This window comes from Tenrec ecaudatus, chromosome 1 (assembly GCF_050624435.1).
Source record: "Tenrec ecaudatus isolate mTenEca1 chromosome 1, mTenEca1.hap1, whole genome shotgun sequence".
Classification (NCBI taxonomy): Eukaryota; Metazoa; Chordata; class Mammalia; order Afrosoricida; family Tenrecidae; genus Tenrec; species Tenrec ecaudatus.
In genome coordinates, this window is record NC_134530.1 from 183753570 (window position 1) to 183778805 (window position 25236).

Sequence of the window (25236 nt, forward strand, 5' to 3'; positions counted from 1 at the left end):
GAAGGTGATTAAAAGGTAAGAACCTGAGAGTCGAGCACTCAAAGGGACTAATAATAATCTACCCACTACTATCAGGTGGCTCCAACTCGCAAGGACCCTCTACACGGTCTCCCTATTTAGGCTCTAAATCTTTGTGGGAGCAAACAGCCTCATCTGCCTACTGTGGAGTGGCTGGGATTGAACACCAGACTGTTGGTTAGCCGTCCAGCACTTGCCCCACAGGGCCACCAGGGCCCCTTTAAGAGAAGGTCTAGGAGAATAAATTTCAGAAGACTTGAATTCTAGTTCTGACTACTTAATTGTTAGCTCTGAGACTCTGAAGAAGTGATCTTGAATCTCGGTGCACCAATTACTTCAATTGCAATTGAGGATCCTCCAGGCTCTTCCTGCTCTAGCATTCACTAACTGCCATTTTTGACATCTTGCATCAACAGGAGAAGAAATCTGTTTCAGTATGTAACTTGAGGAAAGGTAGTCGAAAACATCCAAAAAAGAAAGAAAACTCAAAGACTAGATATTGTTAATGTGCATCTCTGTATTCCTGTGTTAGGAAACAATCCTGCTGCATAAACCTCAACGGTTATTTCTACTGGAAACTCCTAAGTATTCAAAGATACGCTCCTGAAGTAGGTGAGTGAGGAAGGAGAACATGAGGACAAGAGTGGCCATCATCGGAGCAGGTGTCAGTGGTCTGGCCTCCATACGGTGCTGTCTAGAGGAGGGGCTGGAGCCTACCTGCTTTGAAAGAGGCAGTGATGTTGGAGGCCTGTGGAAATTCTCGGTGAGTGGCATATCCCTGGGACATCTATGGGAGGGAGATAGATTGCATTAAAAATCAAATTTGATCAATTCCAATTCCAAAATTTAGAATCAAAATATAGCAGACCTAGAAGCTAATATTTTACCTCCCTCGTCACACTAATACCCAGTCACTTAAAGTTACATCACTTCAGCAATTGCCCCAAAAGGGACATCTTCAGCTCATTTAACAACAATCACCACACACAGAGCCCAGCTTTCCAGACTAGGAAACCACACAATGTGCCAATGTCTGTAGTTAGCCAAACCTCACTATCACCTTCCCATGTAAGTGAAAGTCTATCTGTTATCCAATTTAACATGCTAAAATGTCCCTGACCAAGGTTTAGAAGTCCTGAGGTCTAGTCCCAGCTCTAATATTCTTAAGACAGGTAGATTTTAGGCAACTCCCTTATTTTTGTACCTCAAATCCTTCTTTATAAAATGCAGAGGGTGAAAATAGGATGACCTATAAGGTACCTGCCAATGCTAATAGGTCATAATTTTATAATTAGCTAGTATCCATTGGACAGTATTATAAATTACTATACATGATTTTATGTGTCTGTGTTTATTAAACAGTCTTTTAGCTCCTGGCTTGATGACAGATTAAAAAACATTTAGCTATTCAGGCTTATTGTTGCATAAACAATATAATATGAATATGTTTATTACTAAAAAATTTCAAAATCCCCAAAGCCATGTATTGAGGAACTTCTAGCCTTTCTTTCCTTAATTTTCCAATCATTGCAATGGGGATACATATGTGGTGTGAAGAGATTATAGTCACATGATTCTGCTCTGGTCAAGAATTGTTGCCCGACTTCAATAATAGAGTATATCAGTGCTAAATTAGAACGCATTTGTAGTCATCTCATGAGTTGTTGTTTTTTTTATTTCGGTTCTGAGGGTTTCTGCTCCGGTGAAGATTTTCAGCCTTGGAAACCCTAGGGAGCAGTTATAACACTATAACACTAAGAATGTTATCCAAAAAGTTCTAAATTGTACAAAATCAAAATATATCTGGTCCCAAGAATTCTTAATGGAGATTGTAGAACATTATAACAAAAAAATCATTTGCTGCCAACTCAATAGTATGGACAGTATGAGCCATGAGATTCTAAAGGAGGGTGGATCACTTAAATGTTGGTAGGTCACGGGGAACTTTGTGCAGGGGTCTCACTTATTGGATCTCTGAAGGATCATCTCCTTATTGTAGAGTAAAAGTGGAAGGGAAGGCAGACACCACTGTCCATGTGTGCAGACACTAACAGTGTGCTCGCAGGCCCAGGTGGCCTCGTGAGAAGAGAGACAGAGGGAAGAATGGCCAGCAACCCACGAAAGGAACAAAGGCGGCAATGGGCATGGCGTACCCAGGGATTCGTGAGGTAGCCAGCTTAACTGGATCGGGGAGTTTGCTTCAGGAAGCAGTTGTTGGCAGATCAGGAAGAAACAAAATACCCTCAGGAGGATCCACAGAGGAGAACGTCCCTTTTCGATGAGCTCCCGGGAGATCCGCAGAATTCTGCTCGGAGACTGTGCAGATGCGAACATACGCAACTATTCCTTTAGCTCTCTGGTCACACCCCCATACTCTTTTTTCTCTTGTAAGAAAGTTTATTTGGCACAATGTTCAATCAGAGAGAAAATGATTTCTTTTTAAGCGTGTTATATAAACTTTCATGGTGTGAGTCGCTGTCAGGCAGAAGGTGCTCAGGAGGACAGAAACCTGATAATTCTGAACTTTTCACTGGGTTCTGAAAATGAAAACCAAACGGGGCATAAACACAGCATGCAGAGCGTGAGAATGTTTTGAATTTCATATACATAGTTGCCTCGTATCCTCAAGAGATGGGATAACCAACAATTTACAAAGATGGATTACCCAATGAGCAAGGTAAGCCTGGGCTTGCTTGTGCTTAATTACTAATCTGTAGTGAACAATTTCACAGATTAGTATGTAAGCACAAGTAAATCTGTGCTTGCTTTGCTTATTGGATAATCTGACATTGAATCGATATAATTTTGATTGCAAAAGAGAAAAAAATGAAACCAGCGCTATCTGAGGTGTTTTTTCACTCATCCAGTCACATATTCAATCCGCAAGTGCATTTTCAGTACACCATGTGTTAGGCGTAGCTGCAGATTGAAGTATGACAGGTAGGCACATTTTAAAAACAGAAATCAAATAAGCATTAGAATAACTCTAATATAAATATGACTATTTCCTAGAAAGAGGCATCATGTTTCATAGAGGATCAGCCAAAAGAGAGTAAACCTTAATGACATGGATTGACACAATAACACAGCAGTGTGCTCAATTTGACAACAACCATGAAGATGACTTGAGACCGGAGAACATTTCATTCTGTGAAACATAAGGTTGACAGTAGTCAGAGCCAGACACACAACAGCCACGGGACTATGTGATTAGGGTGCTAAAGACAATAGGAGTTGAGTGGAAGTAGAAATGAATTGCAACTGGTGAGAAGGACCGGATACAGGAGGTAGCTTTTGAACTTGGCCTTGAGGGGGATATTTAGATAAGCCCAAAACGGACTAAGAGGCAGAGATAGGATACAGAAGGAGATCAAGGCAGACTGCTAAGGTGTGTTGAAAAGAATCAAAACTCACTAGCATTTGAACGTAGGGTTATTTTAAACAATTATTCTATATGCATATAGGTAGTTCGTTTTGATTTCAGAAAAAAAACAAAGGATTTGAAGTAAGTGGGTAGAATGGGGCATATTTTAAAAGAAGAAAGGAGAACTATTGGTTAGTCATTGTCTAACCTTAGCAAGATTGATTGAACCCTGTCTAGTCTTTCTCCCCTTAGAAAGCCTGGCTGTGAAGTGGTTATTCATTGATCTGCTAACTGCAGGGTCAATAGTTTGAAACCACTGGCCATTGCTTGGGTGAAAGAGGAGGCTTTCTACTCCCATAAAGAGTTACGGTCTCAGCAACTGAGAGCGGAATCTTCCTGGCCTATAAAGTAGCTGTGAGTTGGAATCGACTTTAGGGCAGTGATTTGGGAGCTTCGTGGAGTGTGTCCTTCCCAATTTGCTACACTCTACTGATTACCAATTCGCTTTTTCCCAAAAGTCAAAACTCTACTACCATCAAGTCAATTCCAACTCATAGCACAGGACAAAGTTGAAGTGTCCCATTGAGTGAGCAATCCACGGCTTAGCCCATTGTTCCTCCGAGGCTCTTGGACATCTGGCCTAACAGAACATTGCCATTGAGTCCATGCTAACTCATAATGATCCTACAGAACAGGGAAGAACAGCTCATTAGGGTTTTCTGAGACTATTAATCTAAAAGAAGCAGACAGCCTTATCTTTCTCCTCCAAAACAGCTGGCTGAGTTTGAACAACCAACCTTGTGGCTAGCAGCCCAATGCTTAACCCACTGCATGACCAAGGTTCCTAGACTTCTGGACTAGCTGATATTAATTTGGCTTTCCATCCATCTTCAGTCCCAGACATTTTTGAGATTTAAATTAGGAGATATTTGTTGACTATTCTTTTCTAAAAGGATAAGAAACATTTATATTGTCATAGAGCAGACTTTTATGGTTAATATTTGGTTTCATGACTAAGAAAAACTTTTATAGCAATGTAAGATGTCTCTTACTAGTTTTCCTATTCAACATGTGCATGCATAACATTTTTTTAATTAACCCCTGACCTTGACCTCAAATTGCTTATGATCTAGTGGGGAAGGAAGATGAGAGATGAACACAACTAGAATAAAATACAGACTGGACTGCTAACTGTAAGGTGAACAATTCAAACTCACCAGTCACTTCTCAGGAGAAAGATGAGGCTGTAAGTTTCCTTAAAGATGTATAGTCTCAGAAACCCTATATCTAAGTATCTATGGGTCAGAATGACTCGATGGCCTTGCGTTTGGATTGGGATTTGGCTGTATGTAATGTGCCCACACTGCCTGAGCTCTTGTTTTAGAGAGAGCTCTCTCAGTCCAAGGCAGAGACTGGGTTTCATTTCCTCCTTTAATTGACACAAAACACTGCCCAAATCGAAATAATGAAAACTAAAAACTGGGTAACTGCCAGTTGTTATATAATACTCAATATTTGTTTTCCTTTGTTTGGGGAACAGCCTTTGGGCGAAAATTCCAAGATGCTGTAAAGTACATACTCTTCTCTCTTCTTGTTATGACTGAATGGGGTCAAGGAGCAAAAGAGCTGAGGTTCTGGAAAAATGGAAATAATCCAAGGTCCTATCACCTCCACTTCCCAGAGCAGAGTCACACATTCTTTAGCTAGTGGCCAGGCTGCAGCTCGGCCACTGTAAAGCTTCCCCTTCCCTCTCCTCAAGTGCCATCAAAAGGTACCTGTGGTGGGTGAACAGAAAAGGATCAAACATGAGCACCTGCCAGTGAGGAGCCTTCGGTCTTCTTCAGACCTGAGAAGAAGTTTCAAAGTGAGGCTTTTATAAAGTTCAATTCTTTGAGATGAGCTTTTTAATGAGAAAAAAGCAACCATGCCTTGAAGATTTGTTGCCAACTGGAGAAGAAAACAAAAAACCCTCAGGCAACCTCTGGAGATGCCCACCCGAGAATACTTTGAAGTAGCTCTTCTGCCTTCCTCTTCCCAGAGCTCAGCTGCAGTGGGAAGGCGCTCCTACCTAGAAAATCCCCTACTAACGAGTGAATCCCAACTCCTAGAAATGCTATAGAACAGAGCAGCACTGCCTTTGTGGACCTCCAAGGCTGTGAGTCTGCCCGGGAGCAGAAAATCTCACCTTTCTCCTTCAGGGGCAGTTTGCCATCCAACACTTAACATACTGTGCCATAGGATTTCTTTTCAATTACACAGTGACTTTTTAATGAAGTGCCATGATTTAACACATGTTCTAAGGCCCTGTGGTTACCTGTGTGCTTTGGGTGAAAGAGTAAATACCACTAGCTGTGAGCTACAGACTTTATTTAAAAGAAAGGGTCTCAAAGTGTGGTTATCCTCAGGACCAGCAACACCAGCTCTGCTCCAGACCAACTGAATGAGCAGGAATCTGAAACTGGGGCCCAGGAAGGGCCAACAAGCCTTCCAGAGGATTCTGGTTACACAAAATTTGTAAATCACTTCAATAAAGGGCTCTCATACTGCTGAGAGAGTATATCACACCTAATGCAATTGCAACTCATAGTGATCCTATTTAATTGCGATAGAGAACTTCCCCAGGTGGTTCCCAAGGCTATAATCTTTATGAAGCAGACTACCACATCATTCTCCCATAGACCAGCTTGTGGATTTGAACTGTTGGTCTCTTAGTAGCTGAGTACTTAACCACTGCACCACCAGGGCTCCTCCAAACACAATATAGCACATCACTCAGGCTGAATGTCACGGCCTCCCTTGGGTCCATCCGTGGTGTTTTTTGTGTTTTGGGTTTTTTTTAACATGAGTGTGAGATCAGAATCCATGCTGGTGATAGAAAAAGAAGAAAAACTGTAAGGGACTATAAAGTCAGAGCTAATTCTGAAGCTAATGACCCTAAGTCTTCTCAGAGATAGCCATCGAGTTGAACAGTCCAGAAAGGGGGAGTGAGGATTAAGGACAAAAAGAGAGAAAGTATTGGGAGGGCAAGCGTGAATACTGAAGCCTCGGGTTTATTGTCCACACTCCTTTTATCCGTGCAGAAACAACCCAGGGTTAATTATCTCATTGTTAAGCAAGCACATTTGATACACATAGCAACTCCATCTTCTGCCAAGACGTCCTTGAGAAAATTAAACAACCTGTTTTTCCCAGCACTTTCATACCTCCTTGTTTTTGTTCTTCACAGTCTGTTCAAAATGTTAAGTCACAGAAAAATCAGCAAACACTGACGCATAGGTCATGAGACTTCTCAGCCATTTCAAGGCTGAGTCTTAATGGCCTTCAACGCTAAGTGATACAAATGCTTTGCATTCAACTATTAACCTAAAGGTTGGCAATGTGAACCCACCCAGAGGGACTGGGGGGGCAAGGGATTTTCATTAGGATTCCTGCCAATGAAGCCTTCTGGAGCAGTTCTCATCTATAATACATGGGATAACGATGAATTAGGATCAACTTGATGGCAAATAATAACACTAGGGGTGACTACAGTAAGAAAACTGACATGGAAAGAGTGCCCTAGTTCTGTGTTAGGTGTTGGGCTAAGGGAACTTCCATTTCACAATTTACAGAGCTTGTAATTGCCTTCTTTCTTTATTATAATATTAGAAGGTTTCAGTTAACTGAGAATTGAGTATCCATTGATGAGCCCAACATCTTGGACTGCCTTTTAAAGCTTTGCTAATCCTCCTAGGACCATGCAGAAGAAGGCCGAGCTAGCATCTACCAGTCTGTATTCACCAACAGTTCCAAAGAAATGATGTGCTTTCCTGACTTCCCTTACCCCGATGACTATCCTAACTACATGCATCACAGCCAGCTCCAGGAGTACATACGGACATTCGCCCAAGAAAAGAACCTTCTCAGATACATAAAGTTTGAGGTAAGGACCCCGCAATTTGGGTTCTGGCTTTCAATATGTGTACGAGTTCCAAGAGAGGTAAGAATGCAGCACTCTGACCTAAATCAGAGTCAGAACTTTGGACACCTCATCAATCAAAGGTGAGTTCAGATGATGAAGTGTTCATGCATTATATCCCCTGCCCTCCACCCCCGTGCCTCCGGGGACTCAACAAAAGTGGGGTCAGTTCTGGTAGTCTCTGAGAGGAATCCTGGCAGCACAGTGGGTTAAGGGTTTGGCTGCTGAGCAAAAGACCAGCTGTTCAAAGCCAGGAACCACTCCTTGAGAGAAAAATTAAGCTGCGTGCTTCTGCAAAGATTACAGCCGGAGAACCTCTATGGGGCAGTTCTACTCTGCTCAATAATGTCACTATGAGTATCATAAAAATGCTGGAGGCAGCTACTCTACCATGATGAAAGAATTTCAACTTAAATGATTGATTAATATATTGATTGCCCCCGTCTTTCACACACATCATTCATTAGATCTCCCTTATAGAGTCTCAGGATTATGGCACAGAGATATTGTTTCTATAAATAATAATAATAGTGCTTTACATTTGTTTGGGAATCTTAACCTCAGTTTATTGCCATCAGTTAAGAACGCATATGCATGATGAGAAAAGCAAAACATAAAATAAAATTTATGAGTTGGGATGACATCTGCATAATTACTTTACCTGGAATCATTTAAAAATATAGCTGAAATAAAAATTTTCAGTTGTCATTATTGCCTCAATTTATGGCAGAAGTATCAATAAATGTCAGTGAAACCCTAACTGTGTGCTAAGCATTGTGCTGTGAGTATTTGGGAAGTCCCTGAGCTACCGACTACTGATTTATGAATGACTCCTACTTGCCCTTTAATGTTAGGTAAGTCTGTCTCCACTTTGGAAAGACTGAATCATCCCCTTCTTGACAAAATCACCTGTATTTGCTGCATGGGCAGCTTTGAAATAATTGAAGAAGCTTCAAGCTTCTTCTTTCAGTAAAGCAAGGCTAAAGAAGAACCTGATGCACCTGTTCTGGTTTGCCTACAAATCACACTTAGAGACACAGTTAGGAATGGATTTTGTTCATAGTCCAGACAAAGTACCTGCACATCATAAGAGAAGTGAACTCTCCGTAGGTTTACAATCCAATTGGAAATCTAAATATTAAGTGTAAAGAACAGAAACCTTTAAATGGAGAGAGAATAACATGTTTCAAGCAGTTCACTCTGCAGATAACACAATGTCGTGGGAATCATCATGCAGGCACGAAGATTGAGGAAGCCAGTGTGCCAGGAGACGTGAGTTGTGCTTGGTGGAAGTGGATCACACAAGCAAGGTTGTTGTGCTGTGTACTACTGAGTCAATTCTACCTCACAACCACCCCCAACAGGACAGAAGTTCCAGGCTGTAATCTTCATGAGAGTGGCTCGCGAGGTCTTTTTTCCTCTGCAGGACGACTGATAAGTGTGAATGGCTGACATGTTGCTTGGTCTGCTGACGGTTGTGGGGTTAACAGTCCAGCATTTGATCACAGTGCCACAGGGGTGGGGGTGGGGGGTGTTCCATTTGCAAGTAAAACAAAAGACGTGGAATAATGCCCTGAAACTCTGAGGAACAGTCAACAAGCGAGGGCGGTTAGGACAGGAGTGCATCAGCCAAGATTGAGTTTATTTAGATACGAGCATATATCAACAGCCAATATTTGTGGCTTTAAAATGATAAAGGATCATTTCACATCCACATAAAAAAATTCCCAGGTGAGGGCATCCAGAAATATCGCCTACAGTCAGTTTCACCACGTTTAGCATTGCCCAGATTGCCACGTGGTCAAAGACAGTTACTGGAGCTTCAGCCCACACAAGCACATAGCACATCCTACGCAACCAGCGGGGAAAGGAAGACTGAATGACCAAAGGTTATCTTCCCAGGCGAGTGAGCCCCTTTCTTGGCTCTGAAAAACCTACCCAAGAACAGTTGCTTATATCTCATAGGCCACTCTAGGTGCACAGAGTCTGAGAGATACTTCCCTTTGCTAGGTACATTGCCACTCCAAACAAAATCAGGGGGTTGTTTTCTGTAAGGAATGAAGGGAGGATGGATATTAGACATCTCTGGTCCAGAAGAGTTCATGGGGATATCAGGAAATAAGCCCAGAAGAGTCTACTGAGATAAAAATATGTGGGCTTTGAATGATAGCATTAGCAAATGAAATAAACCCTGTATCCTGTAAGACAGCAGCAATAACTTTGAGCAGGGGCAATTGAGTCAATATGACATACTAGAAATACATGACATGAAGCAAGAAAGATAGCTTATAAAAGAACAGAGGTTGGAAACAGGGCAAAAGTCCTCATGTTGGAGTGTTCAGGACTTGAACCAAGACTATGGAAGCAGTGACAGTTAGCCAGACCCTGAGAGAAATGATTGTTTAGGCACAAGGCAAGAATAGAGATAGATCAGTCGAAACAAACGGTGGGTTTGAAGTAGGTGATTGAGTTGTTCATTGCTATAATTAAGAGGAATATGAGAATCAGCAGCCAGCTTTAAGGAAAATAAGATTTATTCTATCATTAATATACATTTGAGAAAATAGTATGTCCTCTACATGGAAAGTTAGACTGATCATAGAAGGAACACTAGGGATGCACACACACACACAGGAACTTTTTAAAATCTCATGAAAAAATGGAGAAATTAAAAGATAATGGAATTTTTTAAACAGACATTTGAAGCAACTTTATAATCATATGAGGGGAAAAGCTAATATTTCCAATGGCTAGTTATATACAAGCAGCATTGGTGGCCCTGTGGGATAAGCATAGGGCAGCTAACAACAAGATTGGCAGTTCAAATCCACCAGTTACTCCATGAAAGGTAAATGAGAAAATATGCTCCAGTAAAGATCTACAGTCTCAGAAACCCTACATTGGGTCATTATGAGTCATAATTGACTCAGTGGCAGTGGGTTTGGGTTAGTATATACACAAAGCAGGAGAGACCAAAGCTTGAACCTTAATACAGTTACCAATTTCTTGAGTAGAGAGAATGTAAGGTCAGAGAAAGAAGAAGAATCCAGGTACATCGATGAGAATAGCAGCAAGAAAACAAAAAGTTGTTACCCAGGATATTTCACAAGAATATTCTGTATCATTTTCCCACATCTATTAGCTCTGTGTCATAAAGTGAGTAATATTCCTTATGAGAGTTGAAGACTCACTGAGGGTTCACTATAAGCCCATTTTAACATCTTTCCTAACATTTCTCAGTCAGTAAGAGAGCACATAACACTTATTTTAAGCAAAGAAATACTGCAAGAAAAGGTGTGTGTGTGTGTGTAATTATCAATAGAAATAATTTTGTTGTTTCTTCTTGTTTTTAAGACTGTGGTTACCAGTATAAAGAAATGCCCCAGTTTCTTAGTCACTGGTCAATGGGAAATTGTTGTTGAAAAACATGGGAATCAGGAATCGATTATTTTTGATGCTGTAATGATTTGCTCAGGACATCATGTGTACCCCAATCTTCCAACTAATTCCTTTCCTGGTAAGTTTGAAGATTGACTATTAACCTAGGGAACATGTGTACAGAGGAGCCATGGTAGTACAGTGGCTCCAGTGCTCAACTTCTAACCCCAACACTGGAGGTTCAAACCTACCACCTACTCTGTAAGAGAAAGATAGAGCAGTCTGTTTCCATGGCGCTTTACAGGGAGGCAGTGCGCCATAGGGTCACTGTGAGCTGGAATGCACTTGGAAACAGTGGATTGGGAGGGGGGTATGTACAAATATCAAAAGTTTACATAGATTTGCAATCCCATAGATTGTACATAGATTTTCCCATAGATTGTACATAATGATGTTTCTTAAGGCAACAAATGTTTAAAACCAAAAAATGGCCTAAGCCTAATAGAATGTGAAAGATAATAATAAATGGCCTCCTGAACCCATATCTTAAAAAACTAAAAATATGTAAATCATAATCAAACTCTGTTAAAGGTCCTGATGGTAGAGAAACCAATTCCAGCTTAATCGTCACTGCTCTTGGAGTCTCTGAGTGAAGTTGCATCCAAAGAAGGAGAGTCCAGCCATCCAAAGGCCCCATTTTCTTATGTTATTATTGGGGAAATCTGGATTTTTAAATCTCTTCTACATCTATAATTTGAAAATGAACCATTGAAACCTCTGTGACTGAGTTTGTGTGATGAAGGTAGAGAGGAGAGCAATCCAGTACTTCCCCAAGTGGCAAAAATCAAATCAACACAATTGAGCACACTTTCTTCCTCTCTGCCTCCACCACCGCCACTGTCCCCTGTCTTCCTTTCTTCCTCTCTGCCTCCGCCACTGCCACTGTCCCCTGTCTTCCTTTCTCCCTTGGAACAGGAATGCGTATCCACTCCAAGATAGAGAGTTCCCATCTCAAAGCATGATGCTCACAGGCCAAGATGAAAAAAGAAAGAGTGAAGATTAAGATAAAACAGAAGATTACAACTAACAGTTCATGGAAAACTGAAATGAAAAAATGATAAATATTTTCCATAATATTTTTCCCATAAACTGTTTAAGTCCCCCCCATACTAACATTAATAAGAAGTATATTTCGTACTCAATAATTCCTTACTACATGACCTTATGCAAGTCACTTGAATTATTTTCTTGATTTCCTCCTCTTTTAAAAGAAATATAATACTAATATCTACCATTCAGACTGGATGAGCTAAAACATGTAAATTATTTAAGAGTGGTTCTAACCCACAATAAATTCTCAATAAATACTGGCTATTATGATCTCCAAACTGTAAGTTTAGGATTTTGTCTATTTGTATATATTTGTTTTTAATGCACTACAACTAATCATTTGGGGATTTAGTATCAGAAACTACCCAAAGTGTCAATGCATTTCAACCAGGACTATTACAAGTTAAGATTTGGAATCAATAAGGGGAAACGTAAAAAAAAAAGTATGTCTTCATAATTTTGTATGAAAATCGCCTTAAGTGACTCTTCATGTTCCATGTAGGCCTAGAGAAGTTTCGAGGGAACTACCTCCACAGCCGTGACTATAAGGACCCCGAGGTTTTCAGAGGGAAGAGGGTCCTGGTGATTGGCCTGGGGAATTCAGGATCGGACATTGCTGTTGAGCTCAGTCGTCTGGCTGCCCAGGTACAGGATTGAAAGGGTTTGGGGAAACACGTTTATGTTCGGTTGTGTTACTAAATCAACAACCTAGGGATTGCAGGTGGTCTTTGCCATGTCATTCCACAAGATATCCACACTTTGTATATGTTCTTTACATCAAGGACAGACATTCTCCATAAGAAACAAAGTCATACGACCCATGCTAGTAAGCAAGTACATTCTACAGGAACAAGAGGTACATGTATGAGTGTGTGTGTGTGTGTGTGTGTGTGTGTGTGTGGCTTTAATTTTATGTCCTAATCACTTCCACATAGAATAAATGCTAGCCAGTATCTACCTTTATTAATAAAACTTTGTATGTCCATATCAACTCAAGGTCAACAGGTTTAGTTATATTTTGGCTTTGCTTTTTGTTGTTGTTTTTTGAATCATCAAATTACTGAATCATCAAAGTTATTGTGTTTGCCACCTGTAATATCTGGAAGATAAATATATTTGTTGCTTGCTATTATTTATTTGTTCACCTGGCAGTGCCCAAAAGACACTTGGCACCTAGTGTATATCAGAGCTGTGTTGGGCTCTGGGGAACCAAAATTAACTAAGCTAGTTCTTGACTTTAAGAGGCTATCAACAGGTGGCAGTAGGTCAATCATTCAGTCACTGCCATTGAGTAGATGTCCACTCATAGTGACCATATAGGACAGAGTAAAACTGCTCCTGTGAGTTTCCTAGATTGTAACTCTTTATGAAAGTAGAAAGCCTCATTTTTTGCCTTCAGAGCCACTGGTGATTTCAAACTGCTGACCTTGTGGTTAGCAGCCCAGTACATAAACATGACACCAGTAAGGCTCCTAACAAGTACATAAACCATCATAAAAAAAGATGCTGCATCTTCCGATGAAATTCAGTGTGATATTGCACCACCTTGCAAAGGGAACCCAGCAGCCTGGATCAAGTCAAGTATAGCTGCCCAGAGGACTCCCAGCTGAGTCCTTCATGATCCTTAACAATCTTTCCATTCTGTTCAAAGATTACTCAATAAATAAATTAATAAACAGAATATAAAGAAAACCTAAGGACTTTTAAAAACTAAAATGTCTTTGAAATACAATGAAGATTTTTGATACCTAACTCTTCATGTCTTCTCTGATATCAACTGTAAATCCAGTTGTTCTTATGACTCTAACCACCTAGGTTATGTCCTGTCTTACATATTCAGAGCCATCAACCTCCAGAATGCTGTTAATCCAAGGCTTTAGACAAAATCACAAGGTGGAGGTCCCCAGGACTCCCTCACTCCTGACCTCACTTCCCACTGCCTCCTGAGATTCGACCATTGGGAAAGTGTTATAATTACAACTTTACTACAAAGGCTATAAATCAGGACTGACACAGAGAAGTAGTGTATAGTGCCAGGACGAAGAGGATTTCAGAGTTTCCAGTTCCCAATGATTCGGTCATCCTCATCAATGTCTTTCACCAACATGGTAGCTCAAGCTTCAATTCCAAAGTTCTCATTAGGATTTCATTACCTAGGTGAGATTGGTTACATAACTGGTCATGTGGCTGAGCTCAATCTACCCCCCTTCCTAGAGTATGAGCAGATATATCATTATCACTACCTGGGACTGCCAGCCCCAAGCCTGAGTCATTTCATTAACAGAGTGTTTACAGTACCTTCCCATCGCTCTCAATTAATAATAAAGACATGCTAATCATTAAGAAAATTCTAAAAGTTTACATCCCAGGAATGAAGGGCAAGTCCACTTTCCTTGGGTAAAATCATTCTTCATTCCACGGGCAGAGTGCTTAAGTTTTAAAATTGGAAGGCTGCCAGGCTCTCAGGACCAAGGCAACTTCCTTGTTTTGGGATTCCCAAGAGAGGATGAATATGCAGGAAGCTCATACTGATGAAGAGATCAGGGAAAAGAAAGTGAAAATGGAGAGCAGAATTAAAGCCTCATCATCCCCTCAGACTAATGTGAACAAAATACTTAGCCACATTCTCTCTATCCAAATCTGACTACCACCATTACTGAGGCTCACTGGATTAGCTGGTCTCTTTCAGACCTGTAATCCTTAGTCCATGAAGATTAAGCCTGTCACCATTTATTACAGGATCCTCTTATTCCAAGATGGTTCTAATTTTCAACAACGATGCACTAGCCCTCAGGAATGATGTAGAGTACTCTTGCCTCTTCCTAGGTTAAGTATGGACTAGTTATCTTTAAAAGTGCTGTTGTCTTGATACTGAGGAACTATATGAAGAAAACCCCCATCATAATTGTGGCATGTTGCTTATATTTTACAGGATTATTAAAATCTATGTTGCCTTTTCCTGGCAGGTCATGATAAGCACCAGAAGTGGTTCCTGGGTCATGAGTCGAGTTTGGGACGATGGCTATCCTTGGGACATGGTATATATTACCCGCTTTGCATCCTTTCTCCGGAATATACTTCCTCCATTTGTCTCTGACTGGTTATATGTCAAGAAGATGAACACATGGTTTAAGCATGAAAACTATGGCCTGGTGCCTTTAAATAGGTAATACAAATAATACATATTTTTTCATTCATAAAAGTGAGGTACTAGTTTAAACTGAATTGTCTCCAAATCTGACTTTAGTAACCTCATTAAGGCTGATGAGATTGAATTATAAACCACACAAGCGACAAAATATGCCCAGGGACCCTATATACAGGGTGAATGACTCATTAAAATTAGCTTAGTGAGGACAATTATTCAAATATTTATGATCTCATAATAGGGATGGGGTAGGCAGCTAGATCATCTAACATGCAGGATCCACATAAGGCAGCTACGAGCCATTACATAGAACTTTGAGGCTTTCTCACCGATTCATTCATTAACCAATTCATAACATTGTGTTAGCGATACCTTGTCCATACTAATGGGTAAATGAGGATAGCAATAATAATATCCACTCTGCATGTCTGTTGTGATAGTAAGATAAAATATAGGAAAGTACCTTGTAAACTGTGAAGCATTACAAATAATGGTTCCAGTTAGCATCACATTTTCTAATAACTTCTAAGGAACAATTAACAAAGTACTTTTAATCAACATGTCTTGACAAATAGCAAGTCACAAAACAAAACTGCACATCCACCCCACCCCATCACTGAAGGGTGAGCAGTTTGCCAACTCGTGAGGAGGTGTGCAACAGATTAGACAGTGGAGATTCACACAACCGCTAAACTCTACAAAATTAGTCATATGTGTGTACTTACCTCTTTTTAAAGAAATCTCAACACTTCTTTATTAGGAAGCCATTCTAAGTAGAAGAATAGGCCTATCAGTAAGGGGCAAAAGTAAGTAGGTATAAATAATTCACTATGAAATTCTTCTTTTGACCCACACTAACAAAAAACAAAGTTTCATTGTGTTCAAAGGAGCAAGTAAGTGACAATCGAGGTCTGTGACAAAGGACAGTTGAGGAGACGAGCCCTCTTTCCACAGCACTTGTGCTGCCTCATCTTTCAGACACTGGGTTCCTGTCTTAGTCCTTGGTGCAGCTGCAACAAATATCACAAGAACAAACTTTACTTTCTCCCAGTTCAGGAGGTTAAAAACCTGAGTCCCAGGCAGCAGCTTCGGGGGAATGTCCTCTCCCTTAGCTGTATGATCTCGCTCAGTTCCTGAGTTCCTTAGAGATCTCCATGTGGCATTTCTTTCCCCCAGTTGTAAAGAGTGATTGGCTAAAAACACAACATACCCTGAAAAGACCTCATTACCAGAGCAAAGAAAACTCCATGCCCAGATGGGATTTGATTCATAGGTCTAAGGGTTATGATTTACAACATATACTTTCAGAGGGCACATTAAATCCATAACAGTCACTAAAGAAAAAATGGTTTACTTTATTCATTTTAAAATGTAATAGAAAGTTTAAAGTCTGAGATGAGTTGAATTTTTTGTCTTCTCCGAGTATAACTCTACTTTACATGTTGACTTTGCCATCTAGGCAGTTAAAACATAATTTGGGGAAGAAGAGATTCTTTCCAAGAACTAAGCAACCCCTGAAAGGGTTCCTAATCGCTCTAAGGTACTTGTCAAAGATGTCTTCCCTCTCTTGTCTTGGGGAGTAAGGCAGGGGACAAGGGAAGGAGTGAGGAGGCCAGGTTGAGTTGTCCTAGATTTTGCCATCCATAGTAGGTGAGAAGAGAGGCTGTGAGTTTATAGAGTTGGGAAAGATGGAGAAATAGAGAGACAAATCCCAAGATGTATAACTTCTTTGTGTGTGAGATTCTTGGAGGTTATTCTAGAGTCTTTAAAGGAAACTTAAGTCAAAATATGACATTGGTGAAGAAAACTATCGTTCCCAGAATGTTAACAATGTAAATGCAGTATTAAGATCAATATGCTATTTTTGGTGGTCACAGTTGATGAACCAAAGCAAACAATAACATCCCAATAACACAAGCCTGATGTTTCCACAGAAGATGATGTCTTAAAGTTATAATCATAGCTCGTTTGTAATATGGTGCTTTTATATGTCAGTCATTGTTTAAAGGGTTTTATAGATAAATGTTTATTCAATAATCAACTCTGTGAGGTAAATTCTATTATTATCCCCATTTCACAGATAAGAAAACGGTGAAGTAATTACTGAGAAGATGGATTATAAACTGGGACCATCCAATTTCAGGGTCGCCACTCCTAACCATTTTATTGTCTCCTGGAAGTTTATTTTATTTTCCTCTATTTGGCGAATCCTATTTTATCCTATACTGTTCATATAATGCTTATATTAATAGTATCAGTATCCATCAGTATTCTCATGAGAGAATCTTCAAGTTTCCCAGAGGCAAACTAAGCAGCTCAGGCAAATTCCTAGGAATGGCTGCAGGCAACAGGAAAGAAATCGCAGGTGGAGCTAATACAGTGAGCCTCACACTCATGTTTACCTGCTCCGATTTGGTTTAAATGCCAGCAGCGCTGCAGGACTTCTTGTCAATAAAGTACTTCCCAGCAGGGTCTTTGTCTTACCTTTCTGCACAGGCCCCTGAGGAAAGAGCCTGTGTTCAATGACGAGCTTCCGTCGCGCATCCTGTGTGGCGTTGTGTCCATTAAGCCCAACGTGAAGCAGTTCACAGAGACGGCAGCCATGTTTGAGGATGGGACGGTGTTTGAGGCTCTCGATTCCATCATCTTTGCAACGGGCTACGGTTATGCTTACCCCTTCCTTGACGATCTCATCATCAGAAGCAGAAACAACGAGGTCACCCTGTTTAAAGGCGTCTTTCCCCCGCAACTGGAGACGCCAACGCTGGCGGTGATCGGCTTGGTGCAGTCCCTGGGGGCTGCCATTCCCACCGCAGACCTGCAGGCTCGTTGGGCTGCTAAAGTGTTTGCAGGTAGGGAGCTAGTTTCACTTCCATTTATTTAGCCAACAACCCGATTTTCGTAAAACTTTTCCTTGTGAATTGGGCGACTCCGTTTTCCAGGCCGCAGTTCCAACACATTTTGTTTCGCGCCACAATTGCAAATCCCACAGCGCAACATTCCTTATCCTACCTCGTCCCTGTGTGGAACACCAGCTATGTGCCGAGCACAGTGAAGGGACTCGGGAGTCAACTGGAACAAGCTAGACGTGCTCCTTGACCTTGCACGTCTCAAAATGGAGGAAACATCAACATCGAATTGTTAGGGTATTCTGGTGAGGGAGCTGAGTGAGTTATTCCCTACTAAGGAAACAGCATGAAGAAAGACATAAAAGTGAAGACTAGCATGAGGCGTGTGAGGAACCAGAAACATGTTAGTGGGTGGGGATATAAAGCAGAGGTCAGGCACGTCAAGAAATTAAGAAAGGGTCAGATGTTGGAGGTCCTTTTAAATTATGTTAAACAACGGAGATGTCTCCCAGGGGAATGGAGAGAATGCTGCGGGGTTTAAAGCATGAGAGGCATAGTGCAGTGCCCTGATTAAGGTTGGTATTACTCAATGTAGTAACGCGTGGTGTCGCGCGCACCCCACCCCAACACAGACAGCTCTATTGGGCCTCCTCATGTGCCAGACCATACAGAATTATTTTGAAAGTTGATGATCAATTTTGATCATAGAGTAATATGTGATTTTGTTATAAAGTGCTTAAATATAATATTTCTTTAGTTATATGGATACTAATAACAAAATAGTTCTGTAAAAATCTCTCTACATTGAATTATAGCATCCTTAAGTTACATTATCTGTAATTGCATGAAAGCCTTTTTCACTTTTTTTTACTCTTCCCCTTCATTTCCTTTAATTACCACTATATTCTCAAACATTGTCGATGTAGGTTCACAAATACTAGATTCTGACAAGATCAGTCTCAAAACATTGATAGCAACAGAATGACCAGCATCTGCTTGTAGCACACTAAGACAATGATTCTCTATACAAGAGAAGGGCAAACTGCCTCGTTCTGTACTATTCTCAAAATCTTTCGTATGGTTGAGCCCATTCTTTAGCCACTGTGTCACTCCATCTCTGTGGTACAGTAAATTATGGCTCTTCTAGCCATCATCTTACAATTCCCACCAAATTACTGGGTGATATCATGCAAATAAGGTATATGGATGTGTTATCCAGGGTTGACTAGGGAAAAAATTCATACATATCCATATGTGTATAAGAAAGAGATTTATATAAAGGAGCAATTATATATTGAAAGAACATCCCAGCCCAGTCCAGATCAAGTCCATAAGTCTGATATTAGCCCATATGTCCAATACCAATCTATAAATTCCTCTTCAGACTCATGTAACACATGCAATGATGCCGAATGCAGGAAGATCACAGGACAGTGGCTGGAAAGTCATGTGGATCCAGTGGCAGTGAAAGCATCTTAGCACTGGTATGAGTCTCCACGTGGCTCCTCCAGCTCCAAGGCTCCATGTGGCTGGTAAACAGGAATTATTCCCAGGGAGATGAAGCAGAGAGTGTGTGTGTGTGTGTGTGTGTGTGTCCCACCTCCAGGGAGGAAGACAGAAGTTTCCAGAATCCTCAGGAGAAGGCCATGCCCACACAGAGACATTACTGGCTATGACCTGATTGACAGACTAGACACCACCCCTTTGTAGTTGACAGATTATGTAACTGCCACAATGGGCATCTAATGTGGGGATTGATCGGTTTTGCTATCTGCTGGGTTTTAAATGAACTATCACAGAAGCAGGAATAAGGAATCTCAGTACTATCAAAAAAGAAGAATGCTGAAGGGAGACTTCACTGATGACAATATGGTCAGAATATAACTGTCAGTCTACTCCCACTTCATTGTCAATTTTAACTCCTTCCTTCCTCCCAAAACCAATGGTCTCTAAGAGCTAAAGTATCTTTATGTGAGGAAATTTTGAGTATGAATAATCCATGGAAAGGGTGATGTCTCAAATATATTGATTTAACTTATGAAAATTATATTCATATTGATCCCTACCAAGTATCATTTTGTTCAAAAGTTTGAAAATCTTAAGTGTCAGGTATACCTCATCTATTATAATGTCCATTACAAAACTTAACATGTAAGCACATATTACAGTCACAGAAAGTATGTTTTTGTTTTATAAAAATGTTGCATGTAACTAAGCTGCTATTTCAAATGCATGATGAGGATCACCATTGAGAGCCATTGGATCTTCTGTAAGGCAAAACATCTTTGTGATCCAGGTACTCCCTGTGACATACTTACTTCTCTTGCCATTTGTGTCTTGAAAATCATAGCAGTGCCACAACCTGGATTCTCATGAGAAGACTGAATATGATTCATAATTCAAGAAACTTACATGAAGCATGGGGTATCATTCATTCATTCAGCAAACATTTATTGAGCTCCTATTGTGTGGCTGACTGTGTCTCGGTTCCTGGGTTAACACCAGCAAACAAAACAGACCAAAAGTCCGGGCCTGTGGACTTACTTTCTAGTAGAGGTCATAGTAAATGTCTGAGCAGGGGAACCTCCAGGCTGGGGTGACATGCTAACCATGACAGGAAGTATTCATGGACTATAAATGTCATAATAGCTTTCTGGCTTATAGAAAAGGCAACTGAGTTACAGTCAGCAAACAGATGAAGCCTCCAATGATGTACTGAGTTTTTCAGAAATTTAAAATTGTTCTACTGTTCCTCAAAATATTCTCCCTAGCTGCAGGCTGATGCTTGAAATCCCACGCTTCCTTCCATACTTACCTTAAACTATTTTACTTGATTTATTTCATGAGAGAAATCTTCACACAAGTATGCAGGCAAAAGATATGAAGAAACTGTTAAGCTAGTATAAGCCTGAAGTATGTCACTGATGAGGCTCATCATTATAAAAATGTGATTTGAAGCCGCAAACCTCAGTCATTACTCACTGCAGACCAGCTTAGCTATTCTCAGAAAGTGGCCATTAGCTAACCAGGTCTTCATCTCTGTGACTTGCTTTTCTGAAAAAGATAACCCTCTAGATCAAAAAGTTTGCAAAGTATATTGTTCATAAATATGGGTTGAGTTTCATAATATCATTATAAATCTATATCTATATATAGTGTCTGATTTTTTCAATATTTCTCTCTTCATTTACTTTCTAGGGTCATGTATTCTACCTAGTGCAAAAAAAATGCTGGATGACATTGATGAAAAAATGGGGAAAAAACTAAAGTGGTAAGAGATTGTATTTACTAATGAATCAAACCCAAAAAGTCTCCTTCATATGTTAAATAATAATATATACTATAACATTGTCATTAGTCAAAGGTTTCAATTTTAAAGTATTTGCTAGAATTAAATAAAAGTTTAGATGGACAAATAATAGTCATTACATGTCTCCTGTATAAATCTAGAGCAGTGTCTCACTTAACAGGGATGATTTTTGCTTACCAGAGGATATTGGGCAATGTTCAGAGACATTTTGTTTGTCATTTCCTGGAGATGTCAGGTTTCTAATCAGTAGGGGCCAGGGATGCTGTTAAACATCTTATAGTTCACAGGACAGCCCAAAAGACGAAAAGAAAAAATAAAAGTTATTCAACCCAAAACATCAATATTGCTAGGGCTGAAAGACCACGTAGAATTTTCCCCAAGAATCCCTTCCCAATAAACCATATGTTTATATCCAGCAACTTAACTAGCTGGAAATGACATTGGCAACAAATTTGCTGCTATAGGAAATCCAAATGAAAAATTTACAATAAAGAAGTTCACTTGCCCAAATATTGTTCATTGTTGTTCTCTTCACGAACCAATGAATTAAATACCAGACATTTCTTGTGTACTCCAACACTATTCTGAGCAGTAAACTAAATGCTGACTACAGTGCTATTCAGTGAGTTCCCTTCCCTCATACGTGTCCTCCCTTGGTGCCACCCTGTTCATGTCCATTAGATGCACCCAGAGGCTCAGATGTTTCTATTTGGCAATGTCTATCAAAATTTTCCTTAGGAAAGTATCTGTGAAATGCATTCCAACTGAGATATAAATAACTATTTCATTACCGTATCCACAGGTATTCAGTGTCCTTAAAGCAGCAAGATAGAAAATTGGGGTCTTTAATTGTGAGGTTCAGGCCTTCGCTAGTAACTTGGAAGACATCTAAGAAGTGGAGGCAGCTTCTTGAATCCCTTGAAACTACACTCCCTACATAACAAATAAGACTTTCAATAAGAAAGTGCAGGCCTACCACCAAAGTTATCCAGCACGATTAAGACTCCACCCATGTTCCTTTTGTCACAGAACATGGATGATGCTCCTTTTCATCGTTCACATAGATGCTGGGAAGACACAGGGAGCTGGCCTGGAATGGGACACTGTTAGTTGGAATCCACGCCATGTCATTTAGCTGTGGTGCAACCTTAAACCACTCGCAACTCCAACTCATTAACCCCTCAGGACAAAGTAGAAGTGCCTCTTTGGGGTTTACAGAAGCAGAAAGCCTCTTCTTGGGAGAAGCAAGTAGAGAATTTAAACTGCTAATCTTCTGGTTACCAACCCAGCATATAACCCACTATGCCATTACAGGTCCTTATAGCTGAAAGACTCCAGCTAACCCACTCTGCCACCCCAGCTCCTTATAGCTCAGTGGTTCTCAACTTTCCTAATGCTGTGACCCTTGAATACAGGTCCTCATGTTGTGGTGACACCTCAACCATAAAATTATTTTTGTTGCTGCTTCATAACGGTAATTTTGCTACTATGATGAATCAGACGACCCCTATGAAAGGGTTGCTCTACCCCCAAAGGGGTCGCAACCCACAAGTTGAGAACTGCTGTTATAGCTGAAAGACTCATGCCTGGGTTGGCTCAAATCACCAGCCATCAAATTAGCAGCCCAACATGCTAACCAATTGCATCACAGGGATGGGTTCTAATTTAAACAAGTCACTTAAAATTCATTTGCTTCATGGTAATATGGTGAAAGTAACGTCTACTTCATAGCTTTGGTGTGATATAAAATATTGTTTGCAAAGCATTTGGCACAGTACCACTTCGGCAATAAGTTCCAAGAAATAGCTGTGGCTATTCTTGGGATCCACTCCCAAAAGACAGTCACACTCTTTATCATCAAGGAATTTAGAATCTTCTTGAGAACTAAATTTTACTCTCCTTCTAATTAAAATCAGCCAATCAGTAAACAAACAAGCATATGCATTATATATGCAAGTAGTTCTTGACTTATGACAGGGTTTTATCCCAATGACTCTGTCATCAGTTGCTTCTGGCTTAAGTCTCGCTTTTTAGTTTTCATTAGTATTGACTTTTACTACAAGTATTTTTATCAATTCAATATTTAGTTGTCTTTGGACTTGGTGCAAGAATAACATCATCAAACTGCAGCATTGCATGCTGTGCACATTACTAACAAGGTGTAAGCACACACACACACAAAGGATAGTCACAGGTGTGGTTCTCCATTACTCAAATTTGGTGTCAGTTGGGGATTATCTGTGTATGACACTATGTAGGTATTGAATCATTCTATAGATAGTCTCTAAGGTAAAGAGACAAATCTATAGAGAAAGAAATGATTATTCATGAAGTTATGACTTGGTCTCAATCTCAAATAATGAGCAGAAAAAGGTTAGCAAAGATTTAAAAATTAAATATCTGAGTGTGTTTTCTACTAAAAAGTTCTCGACTTCTGATTCATTCTGATATGCATTTAAAATACCACATAAAGGGGATCTGCAGGGAGTCATTTAAGTAGCTAGACAGCAAACATTTAAATATACTTATCATCTGTTAATTGCTTCTATTAATCTTTTTGAAATTGTACACCAGAGTCTGTTGAAAGAATGATTAGATAACAGAGCACATTTGGTTGGATAGTTGACTGTAGCAAAAGTTTCTTCCCTCTTTCGAGCATCTAACATGACATTCACTGAAAGCCCCAAGGTAGCTATTGACTAAATGGCCTAAAGAAGAACTGGAATCCAGAGTCCTACCAAGCGCCTCCCCTATACTGCTTCATCTAGTTCAAAGGATGTTCTGTGAGACAGGCGCCCCCACATGCTAACACTGGGCTAGAAAGGATCCATCTTTAATCATGAGACTCAGGCACCAGTTATAACTGGGAGGCATCTAGAAAGTGAGGGCAAACGCCTAGAGCCCTTGATATTACACTCTATAAAGAACAAATATGATTTTCAGTAGGAAAGTGAAGAGACCCCAGACCCCACAAATAGCTGTGTTTGACCTGTGGATAAAGGGGCCTCTCTACTTACTTCCTTTTCTATTCGAGGCCAAAGGCTGAAAAGAAGATGAAAAAGAGAGACCTCAATGTTAATCTAATTGCTTAAATAACAGGTTGATTTCCCGGGTTCCTATAAACAAATGAGACCACATTAACTGGAAGTATGAAATGATACTCATGCATTGTAGCACTATTGAGATCACACATAAACCTAATGTGAACCATATAAATATTTTTAAGTAACATTGGGGAATTTCCGAATAGGATTGCTTTTAGGATCTTTCCTAAAGAACAATCATATGCTAAGGAGCAGACTAAGTTCATCACTCACCTCAAACCCCTAAGATCGGTTCACTGCCAGCCACATGGCGCAGGCAAGACCTCAACACGACCAGAAACGTGGATGGAGATTAGAAACGGGAAAGAAGCATCACGCACTTTGGAGAAACAGATGAAGAATGTTCACTAAATTCAATACGGTACAAACAGAGGTGTGAGGATGTCACAGAGGTTACTGATTAAAATGTTTCTCTGCTGATGTGAGAGATGAGCAAGCAAGGCTTCTGTTTACATGATTTACACTTGTCCCATTGTGTTCTTGTCTTTCCTCAGGTTTGGCCAGAGCCAGACTCTGCAGACAGATTATATCACCTACATGGATGAGCTGGGCTCCTTCATAGGGACCAAGCCAAATATCCCATGGCTCTTCCTAACTGATCCCCAGCTGGCCCTGGAGGTGTACTTTGGCCCTTGCAGCCCATACCAGTTTAGACTAATGGGACCAGGGAAGTGGGATGGGGCCAGGAATGCTATCCTGACCCAGTGGGACCGGACAGTGAAGCCAACCAGGACCAGAGGCATCGGAGAAGCTCAGAGACCCCGTCCCTTTTACAATTTGCTTAAAGTGCTTTCATTCCCAGTACTTCTCCTGGCTATTTTGTTTATATTTTACTCCTGAGAAAACCCTTTCGGTCTCAGAACACAGCCTAGAATTTTAAGTGCAGAATGTATACATATATCAGACCTTGATTTCTCTTTCCCTTCTCACATATGTTTTAAAAAAAACAAAAAATGACTCCGGGTCCATTTGACACAAAGTCTAAGTATAATTAAAA

At 40.3% G+C, this 25236-nt stretch overlaps 1 protein-coding gene across 1 annotated transcript; it reads left to right on the top strand.

Moving 5' to 3' along the window:
• Nucleotides 1-649: 649 nt before the first annotated feature.
• LOC142439005 (putative dimethylaniline monooxygenase [N-oxide-forming] 6) lies at nucleotides 650-25079 on the top strand. The gene is made up of 8 exons (XM_075541071.1): nucleotides 650-781; nucleotides 7116-7304; nucleotides 10695-10857; nucleotides 12331-12473; nucleotides 14795-14994; nucleotides 17473-17828; nucleotides 21024-21096; nucleotides 24734-25079. Exons 1-8 carry the CDS (start codon nucleotides 650-652, stop codon nucleotides 25077-25079), a joined length of 1602 nt encoding a protein of 533 aa, XP_075397186.1.
• Nucleotides 25080-25236: the final 157 nt, after the last annotated feature.